The sequence below is a fragment of the Aricia agestis genome, chromosome Z, assembly GCF_905147365.1.
Source record: "Aricia agestis chromosome Z, ilAriAges1.1, whole genome shotgun sequence".
Lineage (NCBI taxonomy): Eukaryota > Metazoa > Arthropoda > Insecta > Lepidoptera > Lycaenidae > Aricia > Aricia agestis.
Genome location: NC_056428.1, coordinates 8,332,411 through 8,354,886, shown reverse-complemented (window position 1 = coordinate 8,354,886; position 22,476 = coordinate 8,332,411). Strand labels below are relative to the sequence as shown.

At 35.5% G+C, this 22,476-nt stretch overlaps 3 protein-coding genes and 1 long non-coding RNA gene across 4 annotated transcripts in view; 2 read left to right on the top strand and 2 right to left on the bottom strand.

The window, feature by feature from the left end:
* The window catches only part of LOC121739455 (activating signal cointegrator 1 complex subunit 2 homolog), a 78,207-nt gene extending 74,872 nt beyond the window's left edge, over positions 1-3,335 (bottom strand). The window contains exon 1 of the mRNA XM_042131943.1: positions 3,137-3,335. Within this exon, the coding sequence (XP_041987877.1) occupies positions 3,137-3,232 (96 nt within the window). The 5' untranslated portion in view covers positions 3,233-3,335. The remainder of the gene's footprint in view (positions 1-3,136) is intronic.
* Positions 619-18,530, top strand: LOC121739458. The gene is made up of 3 exons (XR_006037451.1): positions 619-628; positions 4,162-4,264; positions 18,519-18,530. It is a non-coding gene; the product is annotated as an uncharacterized LOC121739458 (long non-coding RNA).
* Positions 11,196-12,163, top strand: LOC121739456 (probable prefoldin subunit 4). The gene is made up of 3 exons (XM_042131944.1): positions 11,196-11,316; positions 11,433-11,654; positions 11,974-12,163. The coding sequence occupies exons 1-3, from the start codon at positions 11,284-11,286 to the stop codon at positions 12,124-12,126; spliced, it is 408 nt and encodes a 135-aa protein (XP_041987878.1). The 5' UTR covers positions 11,196-11,283; the 3' UTR covers positions 12,127-12,163.
* Positions 16,593-22,476, bottom strand: part of LOC121739454 (sodium/hydrogen exchanger 8) — a 28,036-nt gene continuing 22,152 nt past the window's right edge. Inside the window, exon 7 of the mRNA XM_042131942.1 lies at positions 16,593-17,205. Coding sequence (XP_041987876.1) covers positions 17,056-17,205 — 150 coding nt within the window. The 3' untranslated portion in view covers positions 16,593-17,055. The remainder of the gene's footprint in view (positions 17,206-22,476) is intronic.

The following is a 22,476-nucleotide window of genomic DNA, read 5'->3' as shown; positions in this document are numbered from 1 at the left end:
TTGTTCAAACTAAAAAGGCGGATGCCATTTACAACAATACTATAGGTATATCTATTTTAAGAGTGGGTTTATCAAGATGCCACTTTATTTAAACTTCTTGTTATTAAAAACAAAAAAAAAACAACTTCTCAGACCACAGTGGCTAGTGTTGGGTTGAAGGATACACGGCTATTTACTCTGGTCTTTGATAGGTCAATACAGAATATAACGAAGTCGCTAAATGGCACGGTACACCGTGACGTCAGCCCTATTGTGTCAACAACTCAACAGTCGGTCAGCGACGAAGATTTCACTCCGGCTTGTTTTTATTCCCTGCAAGACGCCGGGTTTTTCCAACCATAACATTGACTTTATTTTGATCTTCAACATTGCTAATGAGATTTGTGTTTGCTTACACAGGGTGTAACAAAACTAAGTGATAATAATTTGGGGTGTGTACGTGGTCCTTGTAGAGAGTTCAGTGTAAAAGTAGCAGCGCTGTAAAACCAATTTCTTTTTCACGTTTGTATGGGCGAGTGTCCCAGCGTCACGAATTTCCCAAAAATAAAATACAAAAGTGAAAAAATGTTGGTCTTTCAGCGCTACTTTCACAGTGAACTCCCTACAAGGAACACAAACAGACCCTAAAGTTTTATGACTTAGTTTTGTTACATCTTGTATTTAAAACTTGACACAAATGTTGGTCATATTCAGTCGGACCTATCCTAGTAGCATATCTACAAAAATTTGTACGTAGGTAATGCATTCGTCGTTTTGGAACTAATCGTTTTTCTTGGAAGTGTACGCGTAACATACAATTATTTTGATTTTCAAAAAGTTTTATTTCTAGAATATTCATGATTTATGATCATAATCATAGTTTATTTTTGTAACAATTACCATAATAATTCAAATGATGTTCTCGTACGTACTCGTGCCGGTACCGCCTGGTGCAGATGAATCTCGTTTTCCATTAAAATAAACAAAATTACATCATCTTTTTCAGCGATTTCAATCGCATTGTATCGCATGATAAAATCCAATTATATGTTATTTATTATAATGATGGTCACAAACAATAGAACAATGATTTTCTCACATTTATGAGTACGTATCGCGAGTTTGTTCCCAGAAAAAGCGGGTGTATTATCTGTCATCTAAAATATTATACATTTTTAAGACATGATAATACATTTTTTACTTTCAGGATTCTTTAATCATCAGTAGGTTTTTTATCTCCTGTTCTGTCGTCGGCAACAACTAAAAAGTACTTATTGGTATCTTTAACCGACTTCTTAAGTGTTATCTTTTAGAAAACATTTGTAACGCACAGTGACTGAAAGTAAGTTTTTTCTAACAACGGTTTGCCGTTTACTGGTCTTGGGATTTGCCGGTCCAAAGTATGAATAATATCTTCAAAAATTTCGAAAAAATATTTGAAAGTAAGTACCTATGTAAAGAATCTGCAGAAAGAGCGTTCAAATCTTAAGGTCCATGTTTCACAGACGGCAGACATACCTACGTAATTGTATATATAGCTTTTTAGACTGTGCATTTAAATAATAATTGTATTAATTATCTTAAAAGCTCTTTCGTGAGGTACTTACCTACTGTCTAAAAAACTTTATGGCTCGTGGTGTTATGTACATATTTTAGTACTTGGGCGATTCCATTATCGCGGGTGCAACATTTTGACGCACTTAAAGCGTCCTAATGACAAAATAAAACACATTTATTAATAAATTATCTTTTGAAGGGATACATTTTAACTAGTTCAATCATAAATTGTAAATGAAAACTAAAATTTAATCTAAGAAAAGCCACAAAATATGTTTGAAGTACTATCGCGGGTGCAACCAAATTGGTCCTCTTTTAAGAACTTGGACGAGTTCATTTGAGAATACTACTAATTGTGGAACTTTTAATAATTTATTAACCCATATTTCAAAAGTGTATAAGACAAAGAAATGATTTAACTAGATAAAATTAATTTAAGTAATTAGTACTAGAAATTATTAACAATTTTCACGATCGCGGGTGCAACATCAGAATTTCGCAGGCGCAACAAGTCTAAAGAAATTAAATTTATTCATAAGGCTGCTACTAATATCTACATTTTTGATATGCAATACATATTATTATTAGTAAATTGTAATCTGAGAAAAGAAATCACCTAAATCACTACAAACAATTAAATAATGTAACTTAAGCAAACCTTTTTTGATGTATTGTTATAAAACCGAACTACAGCACACCTATAATTCAAAATTAATATTTATAATTTAAAAGAATAGGGGAGAATTATAAATAAAATATTTTATTCAAAGAAAATTATTAAATATTTATGATTTTTCGTGTCATTTGTAGCATTTCTTCTAAAATATTTAAAAATAAAAGAATATAAATTATCATTTTGAAACATCTGTTAAGTAATAAAAGTTCTTTTGCTAGTAAATATACATCTTTTTATTTATAATTCAATAAAAAAATTTAACAAATGCTATACTTTAAAAATTCGTGTTGAGGGTCGTCTCTAGCGGAATCGCCCACTTATCGTAGATTTTATTTGTGTCTAAAAGGAAGTAAATATCTAGTAAACTTCTATCTCTTTAGCGGATATCCTTAGCAATCTTAACTTAGGCCTAGACTCAGCCATGGAATTATAAATAGGCGGTCTAGGGGCGGCAGATTTCGTACATAGGGCGGCTAAAAAAAAAGTGGCCTATATGCATAAACAATATAAATCCGGCACTGCCTAGACTCCAAAGTTAAGGTTTGTAAATAAGTTTGCGGACTGCTAGAGACACGACGGGGACGTAACAACCGCTACAGCCTGGGAGAAAGGCGCTTTCTCGACGTCGCCCGACAACATAACTAACTCTAAACTATCTTGATCAAACTGCAATTTAATGGCCTAGAAATTTAATGCTCGTAATAATAATATTTACAACTCAAATTCTTATGTTCGAAAACTTCCTATAAAACAATAAATTACTGTCACATAATTCATCTCAATCGTACATTTTCAGAATGACACGTACTTAATTAGTAACGTGTTACGTGAAATTTATTCATAAATCTTAATTATTTACTTAAAATGCGTCAGATCTTGAACGATAATTGTGCAAAAAAAATGAAAAAATAAATGAGGAATTACCGGTGGCGGCTCGGAAGTGCTGTACACTTCGGAAGGAGGGTACTCCGGTTTCATGGTAATGGTAGCCATGGAATCTGGCTGCGGCTCCTTCTCCATCACGAGTTTATGTAAAAAAAAATAAGTTTATTAGTATGCGCGCGCACCGTTCGACGTTTGAAACAGGAGTGAATGTCTAAGGTCGGCGTAGGCGCAGTAGAGGGGTCGGCCCGGCCGGTGCGCTCATCACAACTCGCCAATTCTGTTGTTATATCCAAGTGTTGATTTACATAATTATACACATTTGACAGTTCAGATTTCCGCGTAATTACCAATACGTGCCGTCTGTTTATTTATAAACGCCTCTGGTAGACAATGCCTAAGTCAGAGAGAACTTAAAAAAACCAAGGATCTTAGCGTTCTTACCAAATCTTAATCGTGTATTTTGGCCCATATCATAATAATATTATGAAAAATACTATAATGCCTGATTACTGACAGAAGCAGGCATTGAGGGCTCTATGGCCTAGATAGGTTCAAACTCAAACTCAAAAAAAAAATTCAGAATAATTTTTTGCAAATATTTGTTGAAAGTCTACAATATGATACCACCGGTTCAGGAACTCACCCAGCGAGAAGAACCGGCGCGGGCGTAAGGAACTCGCAGGGAGCCCACTTTTTTACCAAAAAAAAGCGAGATAAAAAATTAATATTTTAAAATAAAATGTACAATGCTGTAACTTAAAATTATACAATGTCAACATACAATAATGTAGAAGTAGCCTTGCAAGCAGCCATCCTACTCCCAAGATGTGCCATCGTTTATGAAATCATTGACCTTCACACAAACGTTCTTTGACTACTATTTTAAATTTATTTTGAACGTTTTCTGGGATTTTATTGTAAAGACGTATATTGTATTTGTACTTATTTTTAGTACCTACTTCTTCCGTGACTGTCACTTTTGGTTGTAAATTTACTAAGATCACTGACCTATACACTAAGATTCTTTATACATTATCCAAAATGTATTGAGAAGCAACAGTAAGGGTATGCGCGCACGGGCAACTTAGTTGGTCGGCGATTTATTTGTCTCTTGATGAAGTCTAGGAGCTAGTATGAAAGTGCGCGCACGTAGCGACGCAACTCTGTGTCTCCTTCCCTATTGGTTTCTATGCGCGTGCGCGCACTTGGCGCGCACGGGCAACAAAAAAGTTGCCGACCGGCCAGTTGCCACTCGACCGCCGCTGCGTGAGTTTGTGTGTACTTGCAGCAATGAGTTTCTAAAATACTAGAGTACTTTCGACACTCATTCTAAAGTAACTAAAAAAATTTTTTGGGTATGCTCTCAATTTCATAAAACTAGTATAAAATTTCCCGAGAGTCAGTCGATCGCTCCATAGTGGATGCACCCAATATTCTATTTTTCGACGCTTTCTTCGGTTTTTTATAGCGAATGCAACGACCACAGCCGTCTCGACCAAATCCATGTTGATGACTGTTAAGAAAAAAACTGAAAAAAGTCGGGTCACTGTCGCTCTCGTGCGCGCACCCCGGCGACATGGCAATTATTTTTTCGAAAGAGACAAATAAATCGCCGTGCAACTAAGTTGCCCGTGCCCGCATGGTCTTAGAATACCAATTTCTTTAAACTTTTCTCTCACAGATTCAAAAGCTGACATTTTATAAATTGAACGCATAGCTCGCTTCTGCAGCCCAAAAATGTCAAACAGCGTTTCCCCATAAGAGGATGCCATACGACATTCTACTATGAAAATAACTGAAATAAACTAGTCTTCGTCAGAAATTTCCCGTATTTTTCTGACTGCGTATGCTATAACTGAGCCCATCTGCAAGATTAGCAATATGAGGACCCTACTGTAGTTTACTATCTAGTGTAATGCCTAAGAATACAGCGGTGTCCACCAAATCCATCTTCTCATCATTTAATAGTATATTGGTTTTAACTTGCCTAACGTTGGGCAAAGTAAATTTGAAAAACATTTAGTTTTCCTAGAATTTAGAAGTAAGTTGTTAACGTTAACTATTTTTGAGAGAGCACTATTTACCTCGTCGTAATTTGACTGTTGTCCTTTCACTTTAAAAATAAGTGAAGTGTCATCAGCAAAAAGTACTAAGTATCTCATTATCATTATGCTTAACAAGATAAAGTATATATACAAGATAAAAAGGAATGGACCTAAAATGGATCCCTGTGGGACGCCTAATTATATTTTGGTCCCATTGGACCTTTTACTATTAATATCAACCCTTTGAGTTTTATTTTTGAGGTAAGATGTCAAAAGGTTCAGTGCTGAGTCCCGAATGCCATAGTGGTGCAATTTCCTGATCAATGTAGCATGCTCAACAAAGTAAAAAGCCTTGGATGGATCGCAAAAAACCCCTAGGGCATCCTGCGACCCCTCCCATGCTTCAAATATACTATAAAGAAGACCTATACCAGCATCTGTTGTGGATCGACCCTTGGTAAAACGATATTGATTATTGTGTGATAAATTATTTAAGTTAAAATGTAATAGAAATTGATTTAAAATTATTTTTTCAAATATTTTACTTAGAGTCAGTAGAATCGATATAGGCCTATAATTTGTGGGATCAGATTTAAGTCCCGCTTAAAATAAGGGATCGTAAAGCTGGTTTCAGACTACGTAATATATTATATAATAGCATATTTATAGTATACCTACACGTACACGTTTAGTTTGGATTACAATGCACGATATGGTATGTGACATCACTCTAAATCCAATATGGCCGACCATCCAAAATGGCGAAATAGTTATTTCTATGCAGTCATACAATATGGATATTAAATGAAAGAGCTTTTTGAGAGTAACTCGAAAACTAATGTAATGTGAAATGTCATTCTACGTCCAATATGTGGTGGCTCATCCAAGAAAGCGGAATAGATATTTTTAATGCACTACTGCAATATGGGTATCAAAATATGAAAGGGCTCATTGAGAGTAACATAAAAACGAATGTAATGTCACTCTACATCCGCTGGTCGTTCTTACGTCTATGAAGACTTAAAACATCCACAAAAGCTAGCCAGGGACATTCAGATATTCTTATTTTTTTGACGGAGTTATTAACAAATTCAGTTTTTCGGCTCTCCTGAACATTTTCATTTTTACGATTGTCCGATTATTCGGTGGGGGCGTCGCTATGTTAAAAACCCATCTAATACAATTTTATTAAAATAATAAACAACATCACTTTTTTCACATTCCCGGCAAAACTCAACTAGACGTTAAGAAATGACAAGATGTTTTAGCCAATTTTTCTATTAGACTAGCACGAGTCGGCGCATGAGTACCTACCGAAAACTATTCCACCTCAATTTTTTTATGCGATCCTCTTCAAATTGCCCTCCTGATGATATAAATGCATGTTGCCAGGGCGCAACCCGGTGCCATATTGTTTAAACAAACTGTTTAAACAATTGCAAGGAATTGTTATTTTTCAACCGAACAATTTTTTTTTATTCTTTATTGAAATATCCATAAACCTATAATTAAGTCTATGGAAATATCAATAAAAAAGGTCCTATGACTTTTTACGATAAAGATAATATTTGTAAAGATATAATGTTTAACTGTCTGACAGCTGCTTGCAGGCGTTAAACTGTAGCAAGTGCTGTCGTGACAGTTTCAAGCACTTTTTAGGAGTCTTCGCGAAAGAAGATAAGACCCTCTATAGGCTATTGAACCACATCAGAGAGAAGATAGAGAAGGAGAAAAATTCTGTTGTGGTATCGCTGGACACAGAGGGGGCCTTCGAGAATGCTTGGTGGCCAGCTGTAAAGGTTCGGTTAGCTGAAGTTAGGTGTCTGGGGAACCTGATGCGGGTGATCAGCGCCTACCTGAGTGGGAGGAGTGTGAAAGTGAGATGCGCAGGAGTGGAAGTGTGCAGTAGGCAGCAATTTATTTACTCGAATAGTCATGCAATAGTCGTTTATCGTCAATTCGTTTTGATATATTTTTTCGCAATAGCCTAGTCTGCCCAGTTTTTGGTGTAAAATACAATTTTAAGTCTTGTTATGGAATAAACACATATTTTTTATATCTTTGTAAATATCCACAGAAAAATTCTGAAAAAAAATCCCATGATGTATTTTGACTTCTAGATGCCAAAAATCGCATAACAGCAAAAACCCCACAATAGCACATTGTCTGATTATTCAGTGGGGGCGTCGATAGGTTTTTAATGTGTAATATTGGTAGAATATTAACCATTAAATATTCGTCATCGTGCACAAGTGAAGGAAAGTGATGCAATATCCAGAAACGTGCTATTTTGTGTTCCCTCCAAAACTCCATCAAAGTTTGAACTTTACTGAATCGACTGACTTGTCTACTTGACTGTATGTATTGACTTTTACTTAAACCACGACTAGACTTTAGCAGGGCTTCATAACGTTATCGAATACCCGAAAAAATATCGTAACGTACCGGTATTCTCATAATGGTAGCCAGATAACGGTATTTTTTTTATTGATATCTAGTGACATAACCAAAAAATATCGTTATGAAAATACCGGTAAATATAACGATATTTTCTGGTATCAGGTATGTGGTATGCGTCGTAAACCAAATCTCACTCGCAGCCCAACTTCCGACTTCCGAGCACCAGTTTTTTATACGTGGGAGAGCCATGCTTCGGCACGAATGGACCGGCTCGACCGGAGAAATACCACGTTCTCATGGAATACCGGCGTGAAACAGCGCTTGCGCTGTGTTTCGCCGAGTGAGTGAGTTTACCGGAGGCATAATCCCCTCCCCTATTCCCTTCCCTACCCTCCCCAATAGGGGAGGGTAGGGAAGGGAATAAGATAATAACCCTATTCCCTCTTAAAAAGCCGGCAACGCACCTGCAGCTCTTCTGATGCTGCGAGTGTCCATGGGTGACGGAAGTTGCTTCCCATCAGGTGATTTGCTCGTTCGCCCCCTTATTTTCATTTTAAAAAAACTTAGACTTAACAAGTCAAGATGGTGCCGCAATTTGTTTAGTCAATGAATGCAGGGTACTTTTTACCGATTATGCAAGGTACCTATGTCCGTATTTATTTACTTGTTTTAATTGTGGCGAATGTGGGGGATTGGCAAAATATGGATAATTATTTGTATGTCTTAGTATTTATTACTAGAATTCTACGTTTAATACATATATATTTTGTAGACTGTAGTAAAAAATATCAACACATTTAAAAAAGGAAGCACAAAATTATATGATAGCATTTACAAAATATGTAGGTATTATAATACGGAATATATTTTAAGGAGCGTAGCCCGTCGGATCAGAGGCGCTTTGCACACGACGGGGCGGGGCAGACCGGTCAATTTCGCCGCGAACGATAGCACAAAGAGAATTCTACAATATGTATTACATACAATAAATACCAACGCACACCAAGGGCAAAAACACCGCTCCGCAGGTCCCCGGCGGGCTCTGGCGGCGCGGCATGTCCGTGGATCACACAAACCAGTTTACCTGCAGTAACGCAGCGAGGCGGCAGCTAGCCCTATTCTCTCTATCTCCACTAGAACGAACGTCCTGAACTGACTGCCTCCATTCGTCTGTGCTTTGTATACCACCTCGCCCCGTCGTCTGCAAAACAACATAGTCCATCCGGCAGCCAGCGCAGGACGCACGTGCTGACAAACCATAAATTAGTAATATTTGAATAAAGATACTGAGCACTGAACTACTGAGTACTGGCCATGTCATTCTCATTAAACGTCATTTTTCCTATAGTCACCAGTAGGGTTGCTGAGGATTCCTCTTCCGCTTCCTCATAATGAGGAAGTTCCGCAATATTTTGGGTTCCTCAACCGTTCTGCATCCTCATAAATAAAAATTAAAAAATCCTCTTCCGCTATCGCTTCCTCAAAATTTAAAAGGAATTTATGAGGAATTTCACTGCACATGCGCGTCGCGTATCCAATCATGGCAATGCACACGCCAGAGCCAGAGAATTGTATTATTTACTCATCTTTTTTTGTATGCGTGTGTTGTGTATGTTTTTTTTTTATTGCTGAAGGCAGGTCATCTATTGTGACTCCTTCGCATTAGAATACCGTCCCCAACCCAATGCTGCTCATAAATTGAACGATGTGGTTATGGTTGGTGCCACGAATTTCCTCTGTGGATGAGTATTCGTAGCGACCAAGGTGCCTGTTCCTGCTCTGTAGTACAGACTCAGGACAGTCAAGGAGAAGGTGTATAGGTGTCTCGTCCTCCTCCTCGCAGAATCTGCAAGTCGTTAAGCTACTAACACCTATTCTGTTAAGGTGCTTATTGAGCTTGCAGTGCCCAGTTAGGCTTCTGGTAAGGATTCTTAATTGATTCCTACCCATGGTGAGCACTATTTTTGACAGTTTCTTGTTAAAGCCAGCAATTAGTGCCTTGGAGTGTTCAAGGCCTGGGACTCAACCCATTGCTTTCTGCTTAGTTCGCGAACCCATTCCTCGAGCACTTGCTTTGTAGTACTGGGAGATATTCCGCAGACCGGTTCTGGGCCATATATGAGACTCTCGGCCCCAAGCCTAGCCAGTTCGTCTGCGGTTTCGTTGCCGGGGACGTTACTGTATTGTCCCTCCCTAGCATGTTCAACGTCTCAATGCATTCCTGAACCAATTTCGATGAAACTTCTGCAGCAGTCAGTGCTTTAAGTGCAGCTTGACTATCAGAGAAGATAAAAAATATTTTTGTTAACTAGTGCCATCTCTAGGCTTTCTAGTAAGCAACCGATGATTGCGAAGACCTCAGCCTGAAACATGGTCGCAAACTCCCCCAAACTGGCATGTTTGCCTCTTGGTGGCTTGCCCCCGTAGAATCCGGTTCCCGCACGGTTCTTTCCTTGATCCATCCGTGAACCAAACTATATCGCTAGGGCGAATATTAATTGGGATATTTCCTTTCTAGTCCTCCCTGGCAGGTATAAGAACCTGATATTGCTTCGAAAAGCTATGCACCTTGATCATGGCGTCTGATTGCATGTCCATGATGGGTGATTCACGAAGAGACTGTTCCAGCTGTCTAAATGGGGTGGAGGCCTAATTTGTCCTGCCCGCCGTCCTGGCCCTGCCTGGCCTTTCTAGCCTCCATCTGAACAAGCAGAGGAAGCGGAGTTAGGTTGATCACTGCCTCGAGGGAAGCGGTGGGTATTGACGAAACGAACCCGTGATTATTAGGCATGCCAGTCTCTGGACGCTGTTCAGATTTTTGCGACAGTTTACTTGTTCAGCCTTTTTTTGACACACTACGCAGCCATAATATGCGGTAATCGGTCTCACTACGGCTGTATAAAGCCATTGTATATGTTACTGAACTCCTCCTTAATTGCTGGACCAATTTTGATGATTCTTTATTGTGTGTGTGAGAATGGTTCAGATTCATAGTTTGGTCCACTGGAAAATGCCCTTTTAATTAATTTTTGTGTAATGTATGTACCTAGTTATGTACAGACAGAACAAAGACTTTTGGGTTGGGTCCGCTAGTATTTATAATTTCCTATCATCCTCTTCCTCATCCGCTTCCTCATCCGCATCCTCTTCCTCAAAAAATATCCTCTTCCTCATCCGCATCCTCTAAATTTGCGCGTGAAAATTCCTGTTCCTCCTCCTCTTACTCATAATCACTTCCTCAACAACCCTAGTCACCAGACACGTCTAGTTTAATTTTGTGCATACTGCATACTGAATTGACTGATTAAATTAAGTACTTATTTCACAAAAGGTAGGTAACGTTATCAAAGAACATATATATTTACCGTTATAAATCCTATTTACCGTTATAACATTTACCGGTATTAATTCCAATTTTTACCGTTATTTCTAGTATCGGGTAAATTTCCATACCGTTATCTATGCCCTTGACAATATAGAAAAACAATGCTGAAAATTTTAAAGAATATTATTATTTTCCCGCCATATATTTTATACTCGACACTGGCCATGGTTATATAGCCGAAGTGCCATAAGAAAGAAAAAAAACGTCTAGTTGACATAATATGTCATTTGTCAATTGTAAAAAAAATCTAACCTTACAATCTTGTAAATCACGATTTCCCTCAAACACATCTGAAATCAAATTTAATTAATAAACTATAAGTATTACACAGCTAATTATACTATACACCAAAAACTATGGCAAATTCAGGAAAAGGAACTTTTCAACCGGTAAGAATGAAATAGCACCTACGTTCAGATCATAAAACCTTGTATGAAGTGTGAACAACACTGATAAGTTTATTAATTCATTGTTTTAAGTTTTAACTACTAAATTTATATTTTAGGATTCAGATGTACATATATCGTACGAGGACCAGCAAAAAATTAACAAGTTTGCCAGACTTAACGCTAAAGTAGATGATTTAAAAGATGAATTAAAAATAAAACTGAATGATGTAAAAAATCTTGAGGAAGCTGTAGAAGAGTTGAGCCTCGCAGATGACACTGAAAAAATTCCGTATCTGGTCGGAGAGGTATTCATATGTCAGAATTTGGAAGATACTATGGTGAGTAGCAAGATTACAGATTTTCACTTAAAAGCTTCAAACTTCAGAAAACATTGACTAACTTTAACTACTTAATTATTATTAGTTAAATGGATGAAGAGACTTGATAATTAACATGGTAGTCATAGCCCTAGTTCCAGTATGAAACATTTTTAGAGCTTCCGGAAAATTTTTGTCATTTCCTTGTGAGGAGTTTTCTCTATCGACCGGGTTACCTCTCTCTCCTCCCTGGATCAATCCTCATTCGTTTCTTGGTGTGAAAGGATACAGAGATGTTGAATAAAGTTTGATATAAAGTAATAAAATATTTTTGTTACAGAAATCGTTAGAAGAAAATAAAACAAAAAGACAAGCAGAAATAAGTGAAATAGAGGCAAAATGTGAGGAGCTAAAATCCCAAATGAGTGAGCTTAAAGCACACTTGTATGGTAAATTTGGAAGCCACATCAATTTAGAAAATGAAGAAGACTAAAATCTATGTCTTGTACCATATTAAACACTTAACATTTGAGGAGCTGGCAAACAAAACCGGACAAGTCCATCAGAGTACAAAAGTATATTTTTTTTCGATTTGTCTTCTCTTGACCCATTTGCGTCAATTCCTGTTAATTATTTCAATCCAAACCGGTTAAAAAAGCTTTATCCATTTTCAAACAAAACCGGATCAGTTCAGTAGTAGTAGTAGTAGTGATACTAGTTTTTTAACCACTGTAAATATTTTTGTCACGGACTAATCCGGTTTTGTTTGCCAGCTCCTCATTTATGCTTTCTCAACATTATTTTAAAATATTTAAAAGGTTACTAATTTAAATAAAATAATTTTAACTACAAATATTTTTTTCTTTCTATTCTGTTTCCACCCTATTTTAGCTCTTTTGTCTGTTAATAGCAAACTGACTGGCATAATGGGGCAACTACTTGTAGAGATAGTAGATCTACTAGTAGATACTTAGCCCATCAATCCCCAAGCAGCAGCCGGCTGCCGCATAACATTTGAAAATCTATTGTGTCTGCGATGCCACGATGGAGGTGTTAATTACTTACCAATCCAATATTGCTAATAGCTAAAAAATTTATGTGTAATGTGGTTTAAATAATGTATAAATAAGGTGGGGAAATTACATAGAGAATAGTTAATAATAATATTATTAATTAAGATGTGCTCGTGGCTTGCATGCAATTCCACAATATAGAATAGAATAGAAAATACATTATTTGTACTTACAACTTAAAACTAAACTTAGACTTAAAAAACACAATAAAGGAAAAATATGTACAAATAGGCGGTCTTACTGCTAGCAGCAGTTTCTGCCAGACAACCTAATACTAGGTACATTATTCTACTACTAGCATTTTTGTGGTCTATAATTATTTCTCAAAGTTAGAAGAATTTATGGATTATGGAATAGAAAAATAACACAATTGCTCAATAAAACAGGAACATTTATTAATACTTAAACACAACATTACAAAGATTGTTGCTGGTGTCACTTTCCATACCAATACCTTTTAAGACCAAAAACCCAAATTTAACCGAAATACGAAGTTTGACTAAATATAATTTTCAGAAAATGTATCTTATTGTTTTACAATATTATAATAACAGAATTTTATAAATTTTGTATAAGCATTTAACTTCATTATATTTTGCACTGCCGATTAGAAAATAATCGCATAGGAAAATAAACGTCATTTTACTAATATTTAAGTAGCTAAATCTTATAACCAAAGGGAAAGAATGATGCAGATTATCAGCACTAGTTTCATAATTCAAGTAATGTATAAAAGTTTGGTTAAAAAAAACATTTGAAATCCAGAAACACACAATCAATAAATCCAGAAACATAAAATGTGAAACATTTTCTATAGTAAGGGTCAATATTTTATACTAGCGCAGAGTCGAAAATCGAAGCGCATCGAAGCGAATTCCCAAAAACTGATCATAGAAAATTAAACCTTAACTCCAGAGCGTAACGCACACATTACTTCTGCGAAAACAATCAGCGTTGGTCGGGCGCATTCACGTGAATTCGAGCGAATGTGCGCGCCCTTTTCAAATTCTCAAAAGTAATGTGTGCGTTAACGCTTTGAAGTTAAGAGGGAACGCGGGTGCAGTAGAATTTAAACGAAGAAACTATTGGCATCACGCTTCACCCTGCGCAGGCACGTGCACGTGTTTTATGGTCGGTGGATTGGCGGGGTACGGGACATTCATTTTTTGCGATTTTTGAAGGGTCATATTTTTTATTTATTAGTAAATTTAGAAAAATCGAACGTAGAGGCATAGATTTATGAAGATCCCAATATGGTATAAAAAATAATTTCCCTAGACCCATTGTCCAGGGAGTAAATTGGGGAATATGTTTGTATAGAAAAACTGTGTTAGCGATTCCTCCTAAGAGTTAAGGTTGAATTTGTTATGTTTAGTTTTGGTAATTTGCTTCGATGCGCTTCGACTCTGCGCTAGTATAAATTGATCCTTAACAATACTATACACAATATTATATATATCTAATAACACAACCAAAATACTGATTTAAACACTGTGCGTTAAAACCGAACTTAATAATACTATCACAATATTCACGACTTTAAAATATTAAAAATACATAAAAATATAAACTTAGTGAAATTATCTTTTGGAAAGTTCAGAAACATCGATTTTGCATCGTCAATTTATGGAGAAGTGCAAGGGCCTGTCCACATGTCCACGTCACGACGTCGTTAACGTGGAACGGTGCGGTAACGTGGCACGTTACGTTGTCGCGACGTGCAAATTTACGTTAACGTAACGTGAAAATGCACATCACGACGACGCAATGTTGCACGTGCCTTGTAAAATTCTACCTATTGTGCATTAAGTATTAACCACGGAACTCATACAAAGTTAGCTCCGTGGTATTAACTGAGCAAGCGCAACAGATCGAGCCATGTCGGCCGACGTGACGTGCAGTTTTACGGTGACGTTTCCGTAACGTACACTTTTTCTATTCTATTCGAATAAAATACCCTAGTTAATGCACAATAGGTAGAATTTTACAAGGCACGGCGACGTGCACCATTGTGTCGGGGTGACGTGCATTTTCAAGCATTGAGGTACTATAGACTGGAGAGAGCCTTATATCGGTGTATAAGCGTCAAGAGCGTGTAATGTTATGTCCTACTTACTAGGACATAACAAAGGGGTCGGTCTGCATATTTCATGTAATAAAAGTTTTAATAAAGGTTTTTAGTGAACATTTAATGCTAGATATTGTTGAGTTTTGTGGTTCCGCTAAATAATAAACCATAAGAATGGCCAAAGGATGCCTCAAACACGTGAATTTAACATTAAATACGTAAGTTTTGAACGACGTTTTTTGGGCTTTTCAATCGGTATTTTTGTAAGCAAATAAAGATAATTTATAAGTTTATTCGTCCTTTATTCGTGCTACATAAGACATTAGTGCTAAAAATGTCACATCAATTAATAATTTGGCTATAAAAATTGCATAGCTTTTTACGTGTGTTTACTGATTCTCATCACTTGAACTATAGTTAATCGATATCATGAACTAATTGACTTTCTTTATATCATAATGTGCTTCGAAATAATCGAAAAATAGAAATATTCAAGAAAATAAACGCACACTACTTGTATGAAAATAAGCACAAAATGGCCACGCGATGACGGGCTAAGACTACAACTATAGTATATACTTCATCTATGTTTTCAAGTTACGTTGACGTTTTGCACGTCGCGACAAGGTAACGTGCCACGTTACCGCACCGTTCCACGTTGACGACGTCGTGACACACAGCGGGCGGAAAGTTTTGTTTAGTGTGAAATAACATTAGTAAATTAATTAAAGAATATATAAAAATACAATTAATAATACTCAAAACGTTAATTTGGTATATAATATGAAAACTAAGCTTTATAAGCTAGGACGGAAGTTATTTAAATATACGTCATACACGTACAATCCGTAAAAATATCTGCAGACTCGTCTCTTGGGTGGTATTCGCATATCACGCTAAAAAAGTGACTTTCCAATCTTCAGTGCCGCCGCTGTTTTGTAGGGGCGTAGTGCAAAGTGAATGTCATAAAGTGGCATTTTATTTGAATTTTTGTCGATCGCGGTCGCTCGCCGCGAGGATTGGAAAACCTTAATCTTCTCTTCGGTCTATAGATATTATGACCGGGTTATAATCACATAATATTATATGAATATGATTGGCATTGGCATTGTTGCTTTGAGCGTAATGGCGCTCATAAGACTTAATATATTATATTTAAAAAGAGATTATGATAGGTCTCGATCAAAGTCAGTAGAACATGAAGTTATGGTGGATTATGAATGTATCAAACAGTATAAAAAATAATAAAGATATTTCTTAACTTGTGCTGGAATCTCATTAGTAATGCAATTAAAGCTGAATATTAAAAAGATTATTTAATTTTTATGACCATCTATGCAACAAAATAATTACTGAGCTGTTATTGAATATTAGAAAGATGCATTTCGTTAGAAGTATAAAAATAACTCTTAAGCATTAAAAAAGAAACCAAAGGAATCAAATATTTTACAAGTAAACCTGCCTTGAATATTAGAAAGATGCATTTCGTTAGTAGTATAAAAATAACTCTTAAGCATTAAAAAAGAAACCAAAGGAATCAAATATTTTACAAGTAAACCTGCCTTGTCAAACGATAAAATAGTGACCAAAGTGGTATTCAATTTATTCCTACGAATATACCTTATATTATTATACATTATACACGCAATAAAATCAATAATAATCACAAATTACACAATATAACTGTACTCGTTTTTAACATACAACAACAATATGGCACAGTTTTATTATGCTTGCATTTTAGAAAATTTAGCATTTTTATTCATATTATCAAGAATGTTTTTTGATTAATCATAAGTAGGTACTGTATTATAATAATTTATGTTAAAAATTTTAAGGGACATTTATATTAGTTCATAACATTTCATTTTCAGAGATACCAATAATTATATTATTAAGTACCATAGCTTAATTTTAAAATAAATAATTCTCACAAACAAAAATTGTACTAATTTTTAACAATAGACCAATGGTTCGAAATAACGTCCTCGACCATTGGCCTATTATTTTTATTTATCTATATTATAGCCATGTTATTAGTCCGCTTGACACAAATGGCTCATTTAAAATAATATTGGTAAAAAACCATATTAATACTTTAAGTAAGTATTTTTATAAAATAAATTTTATATTGCACTAAAACAAGATAATCAGCACAGTGCGAAGGAGCGCAGTGACTGAACAATCTAAGTATTTTTTTCAAAACTGTCCGCACACAACTGTTTTAAACTAAGAAAAATTAATGAAAAAAGGAGGTGCATGAAAAATATATGCGTCCCGCTCAGACGCCGCGCTGCAGGCTGGTGTGCGAGTTGGACATCGAGCTGGTCTGCAGCTCGTCCTCGTCCGTGTCGTGGTCGTTGGAGATCCTGATGGCCTGGTACCACTGGTTGGTCAGGTCCGTCATCTGACTCTTGCAGTCCTTCAACTCCTGTGAACATAATAATGAAGTATTTAAATGTTGTTGAGAACTTGGCTCTTGACGTGTCGTCCAAATAGTCCTCTGTAGGATATTTTGAATACAATTTTTTTTCAGACAGCAAATATTGTACCAATTTTCGCTTTTAACAAGAATCGAACTATGATAAGATGAAGTTTCCAAGTTTTGTTAGGACAAAGCATGCCCATCACCTGATTAATGACAAAAAATGAGAGTTCTCTTGAGCGGGCTTCCAAATTTTGTCGTGTTTTCTAATTTAAAGTATTACAATCCCGGAAGACGATTGACTTAAATGAAATTGGGATTTATTTAATCATTGTATATTTATCTGATATTTGCCTAACGGAAAACACGATTCACTTATTTTGACTCGATAGTTATATTTTTCGAAATTAAGAATCTTTCTGGGCTTTTCAACAAATATCTATTACACTTATTGAGTTACTAACATTAAATAACTTGCACTATTACAATGATACAATCTCACTTTATAAAATAATGGTTAAAGGAAATATTTAATTTTTAAGTAATCATCAAAAACATTTTTGGGATATTTACGACCTTGAAATGAAATAAAATACATTTATTGCAAAAATGTAGTGCATTACATAGGTCTTCAAATTAAAAATACTGTTCTAAACATCCTGCCATCCAGGTGGCGTGCAAAAGTCAAAGTAAACATTTAATATAATATTGAAAATTAATTTATAGAATTACAAAATTAGAATCGATTACAAAACGAAGCAAGTAATTATTAAATTAGAATTAAAATATCCATTAGAAGTCAAAATAAGTAAAATTCATAAAAAATAAGCAGCAAAATGTCAAAATTACAGTAATAAATTCAATTATAATTCATATATTCTTGGATGCTATAAAAACTTTTTTCTGTTAACCACTTTGTAGTTTCTCTTTTGAATACTAGGTTATTAAGGTATTTAAAATGATTTGGAAATTTATTATAGGGATATTATTAAATGCACATCAGAATATTTTTTCAGCACACTACCTTAACTCTGCTAATTAACTGAATGCATACCAGAAAAACTAATGCTGCTCAAAAAAAACAATTGATTAACTGACCATATCCTTCAAAAAAAACTTAAACACATACAAAACGAGACGACCTTTATAACCGAATTCACACCAAAAATATGGTTCATATACATCGGATATCTATACTAATATTATAAATGCGAAAGTATGTCTGTCTGTCTGTCTGTCTCGCTTTCACGCCAAAACTACCGAACCGATTGTAATGAAATTTTGTATACAGATAGTCTAAAGCCTGAGAAAGGACATAGGCTACTTTTTTACTGGAAAAAAGCGTTGTAAGGGGGTGAAAATACGTAAATTTGTTCAAATTAAGTTAGTTTCAAAAATTCAAAATAGATGGCGCCGTGCGTCTCCTACATCGCGCTAACGCTTGCCCAGAAGTCGTTCTATAAGAGGTGGTATTATCGTATGGGCAATTTTTTTTCGATTGTTATTTCTTTTTTACGTTACTTATTAAATCAGTACTTTATCTATGCAGTGACGTAACCTTAAACCTATCAATGATAAATAGTTTATGGGTAAAGTTGTGTGTTGTTGTTGTTAAAAAATGGCTAAATAAGCTTAATAATTTGGCATAAAATATAAAGATTACTTATTTTAAAAAATTGAAATATTATATGCACACTAATAGGGTTGTTGAGAAAGTGATTAGGAGGAAGAGGAATTTTCACTCGCAAATTTAGAGGATGCGGATGAGGAAGAGGATATATTTTGAGGAAGAGGATGCGGATGAGGAAGCGGAAGAGGAAGCGGATGAGGAAGAGGATGATAGGAAATTAAAAATACTAGCGGACCCAACCCAAAAGTCTTTGTCCTGTCTGTCCATAACTAGGTACATACATTACACAAAAAATAATTAAAAGGGCATTTTCCAGTGGACCCAACTATGAATCTAAACCATTTTCAAAACACACACAATAGAGAATCATCAAAATCGGTCCAGCAATTAAGGAGGAGTTCAGTACTATACATAACACACGCACACAAAAAAGATGCATACGCGACGGCCGACGCGCATGCGCAGTGAAATTCCTCATAAATTCCTCTTAAATTTTGAGGAAGCGATAGCGGAAGAGGATTTTTTATTTATTTATGAGGATGCGGTAACGGTTGAGGAACCCAAAATATTGCGGAACTTCCTTATTATGAGGAAGCGGAAGAGGAATCCTCAGCAACCCTACTGATACTGCACAGCTGTTTTGATTTAAGGGGTACCAGGGTTTTTATATTAAAGCTTTTGACACCAATTTTGTTGACATCGCGCGCTATAAACTGAAGTCCACGCGGACGAAGTCGCGGGCAACAGCTAGTATTATTTGTAAAACTAAAATTTAAATTTATCAATTATTATTTTTTAACAAAAAATTAAAACCGACTTCCAAAGTAAAAACCGGCCAAGTGCGAGTCGGACTCGCGCACCGAGGGTTCCGACAGCTTAAAGGTATTATAGACCTGAGTATTTAGTATGAATTTCAATTTAATACCTCTACGCGTTTATGAGGAAATGGGTAGTAAGTTTAAAATTATTAAAAAAAAATATATTATGTGATGTAACTAAAAATTTATGGTTTTCGTAATTTTTCCTTTATCTATGCTATAAGACGTTGCTTCGTACCAAATTTCAAGATTCTGAGTTCACGGGAAGCACCCTGTAGGTTTTGATTCCCTTGCAAGTGTCGAAAATTTGCGGCATAAACGGCTGTATCTTTTGATTGCGTTGGCTTAGAAGTTTGATTTTTTCACAGCTTCAAGGGACAGTAGACCTGAGTAATTGATATAAATTTCAGCTTCATGCCTCCACGCGTTCCTGAGAAAAAGGGTCTTGACAGACGGACAGACGGACAACAAAGTGATCCTATAAGGGTTCCGTTTTTTCCTTTTGAGGTACGGAACCCTAAAAACAAAAGTAATAATCTTAAAAATAATCTAAAAAGAATCAAATAATAGGGATGATGACAAGGTCAGAGATTAGTGAATTTTTTTTAATAAAATAAAGAGTTCACGGTGAAAAATAAGTGTTCCCAAAATTACAGCTCGATAGCATTTTAATTTTTTTTGTTATGCGCCTTCAAAGTTAGATAATCAAGTCGATTTTTTTTCAATTAAATTTCTTAATATTTGTATACCAATCGATAACTTATGCAATTAAAAGCAACTTTTGTTATGAAACCACTTTCATAAACGCAATATTTAATATACCTACCGAACAAAGTTCTCTCCCGATGCGTACAAACTACGAAAGAGTGACGTCAGTCTTTCGTAGCACTTTGTATGGAGCGTTTCCGGCAGGTCTATTTTATGAGATGTTTGAATTGTCATATCTTGGTGAATTTTTAAGCTATCAGAGTCATTCTTTCAGCGATGTTTCTATTTTTTAAGGGTCTTTCAATTATCAATAAGAAAAAAAAAAGTCCACAAGCCTATTACTATTCCTTATTACAGTGCCGTCTTTAGACTTCGCATAAACCTCAACTATTTCTGTACTCAATCTTCATGCTTTTGAAGTCGCTACCAGCCCGGAAAAGTTCTGAGATCCTTGACATAGAACTTACGCTAAGGTAAGCTGGTACCGACTTCAAAAGCATGAAGATTGAGTACAGAAATAATTGAGGTTTATGCGAAGTCTAAAGACGGCACTGTAATAAGGAATAGTAATTATTTGATTCTTTTTAGATTATTTTTAAGAATATCACTTTTGTTTTTACTTTGGAAGTCGGTTTTAATTTTTTGTTAAAAAATAATAATTTTACCCTTTTTAGTACCTATGAGACCACAAGGCTATATTATAGCTTGTTGTCTCAGAGTTGTACATATTATTACTAGCGGTCATAGTTATATCATAAGGGTTACGGCTGCAAAATGATTCCCAGGACATCGACGACGCGGACGCAGTCATTATCCGAAGGGATGCATCATGCATAGACAGTGCACACTGCACAGATTGTCTTCCTCCCGCACGCGCACCCCCGCTTGGTGACGCCCACTATCGTTATATTGTAATTTCGCCATAATTTCAAAACTAAACGTTCAATTTTAATCATTCCAAGACCAAATGTTATCTACATAAACTGTACTCAGTGATGAAATAATTCATTTTCATAAGGATTAATAGCATAAGTAAAATAAACGCGTTTAAATGTAGTCCATAAAAAATTCAAGATTTTAAATAGAAAAATGGTTATTGTGCCTCACTCGACATAGATAAGTATAGTGTGTACGCGGACTTTTTTATAGATATTTATAAGATACTTAGAAAATTTAATAGTTCTATAGTTTCGGCAGCGTTCGCAAAATAAGTAACTTTTCTGGTTGATTTCACACCTGGCGTCCGAAAAACCCAAATATCTTACGAAACCCAATTTTTTCCAAAATAAAATTTAGCCTATGTTCAGCAGAAATAATGTAGGATTCATTGGCTTTTGCTTGGAGTAGTTTAAATAAAGCCAAAATCCTCAAACTTGTATCTATAAAGATTCAAAAGTTCTGTTGGGTACCTTCGGAACCAGGGTACATCCTGGTGCAAAATCTTACTTTTTGGTAGTATATGCCTGAAAAACTTCAGAAAAAATTGAAATCACTATATGTTTTCATATAAATTTTGGGGAGTTCCCTCGATTTCTCATGGATCCCATCATCAGGTCACCACTTTTATGAACATGGTACCAAATTCGAGTCAAACCCTATACAACATAAAAAGAATTTTGTAAATCGAACCACAAACGGCTGAGTAATCGTTGAACATACATAAAAAAAATACATACAGCCGAACGTATTACCTCCTTCTTTTTGGAAGTCGGTCAAAAATTCTAACTTGCACTCTAAATGGGCATTGTCCAAAAAAAATCACATGTACTTTTTATATTTTTTTTCGTTAAAATAGGGTATTTTAAGAATATAAATTAAATAATTTTGAAATTCATTGGCTAGTTTTTTCTCAATAAATTTTTAAAGTTTCGCTCTGACGTCATCATCGGCGGACAATTGACCTCTGAGTATGTTTTAAATTTCCTTTCAATCTTATTTATAAAGGCTGGTTCGTCAAATGCAAGTTCTCATTATGTGAAAGCTGATACGAGAAGCTTACCAAAAGTTCGAAACGTAATGTTGGTCGAATTTATTGCTAATTTAACGCCATTGAAGGTCAAACTAAGGTTAAACATATGTGTTCAAAAATATAAGTAACTAATGGGTATTTTTTTCGTTCAT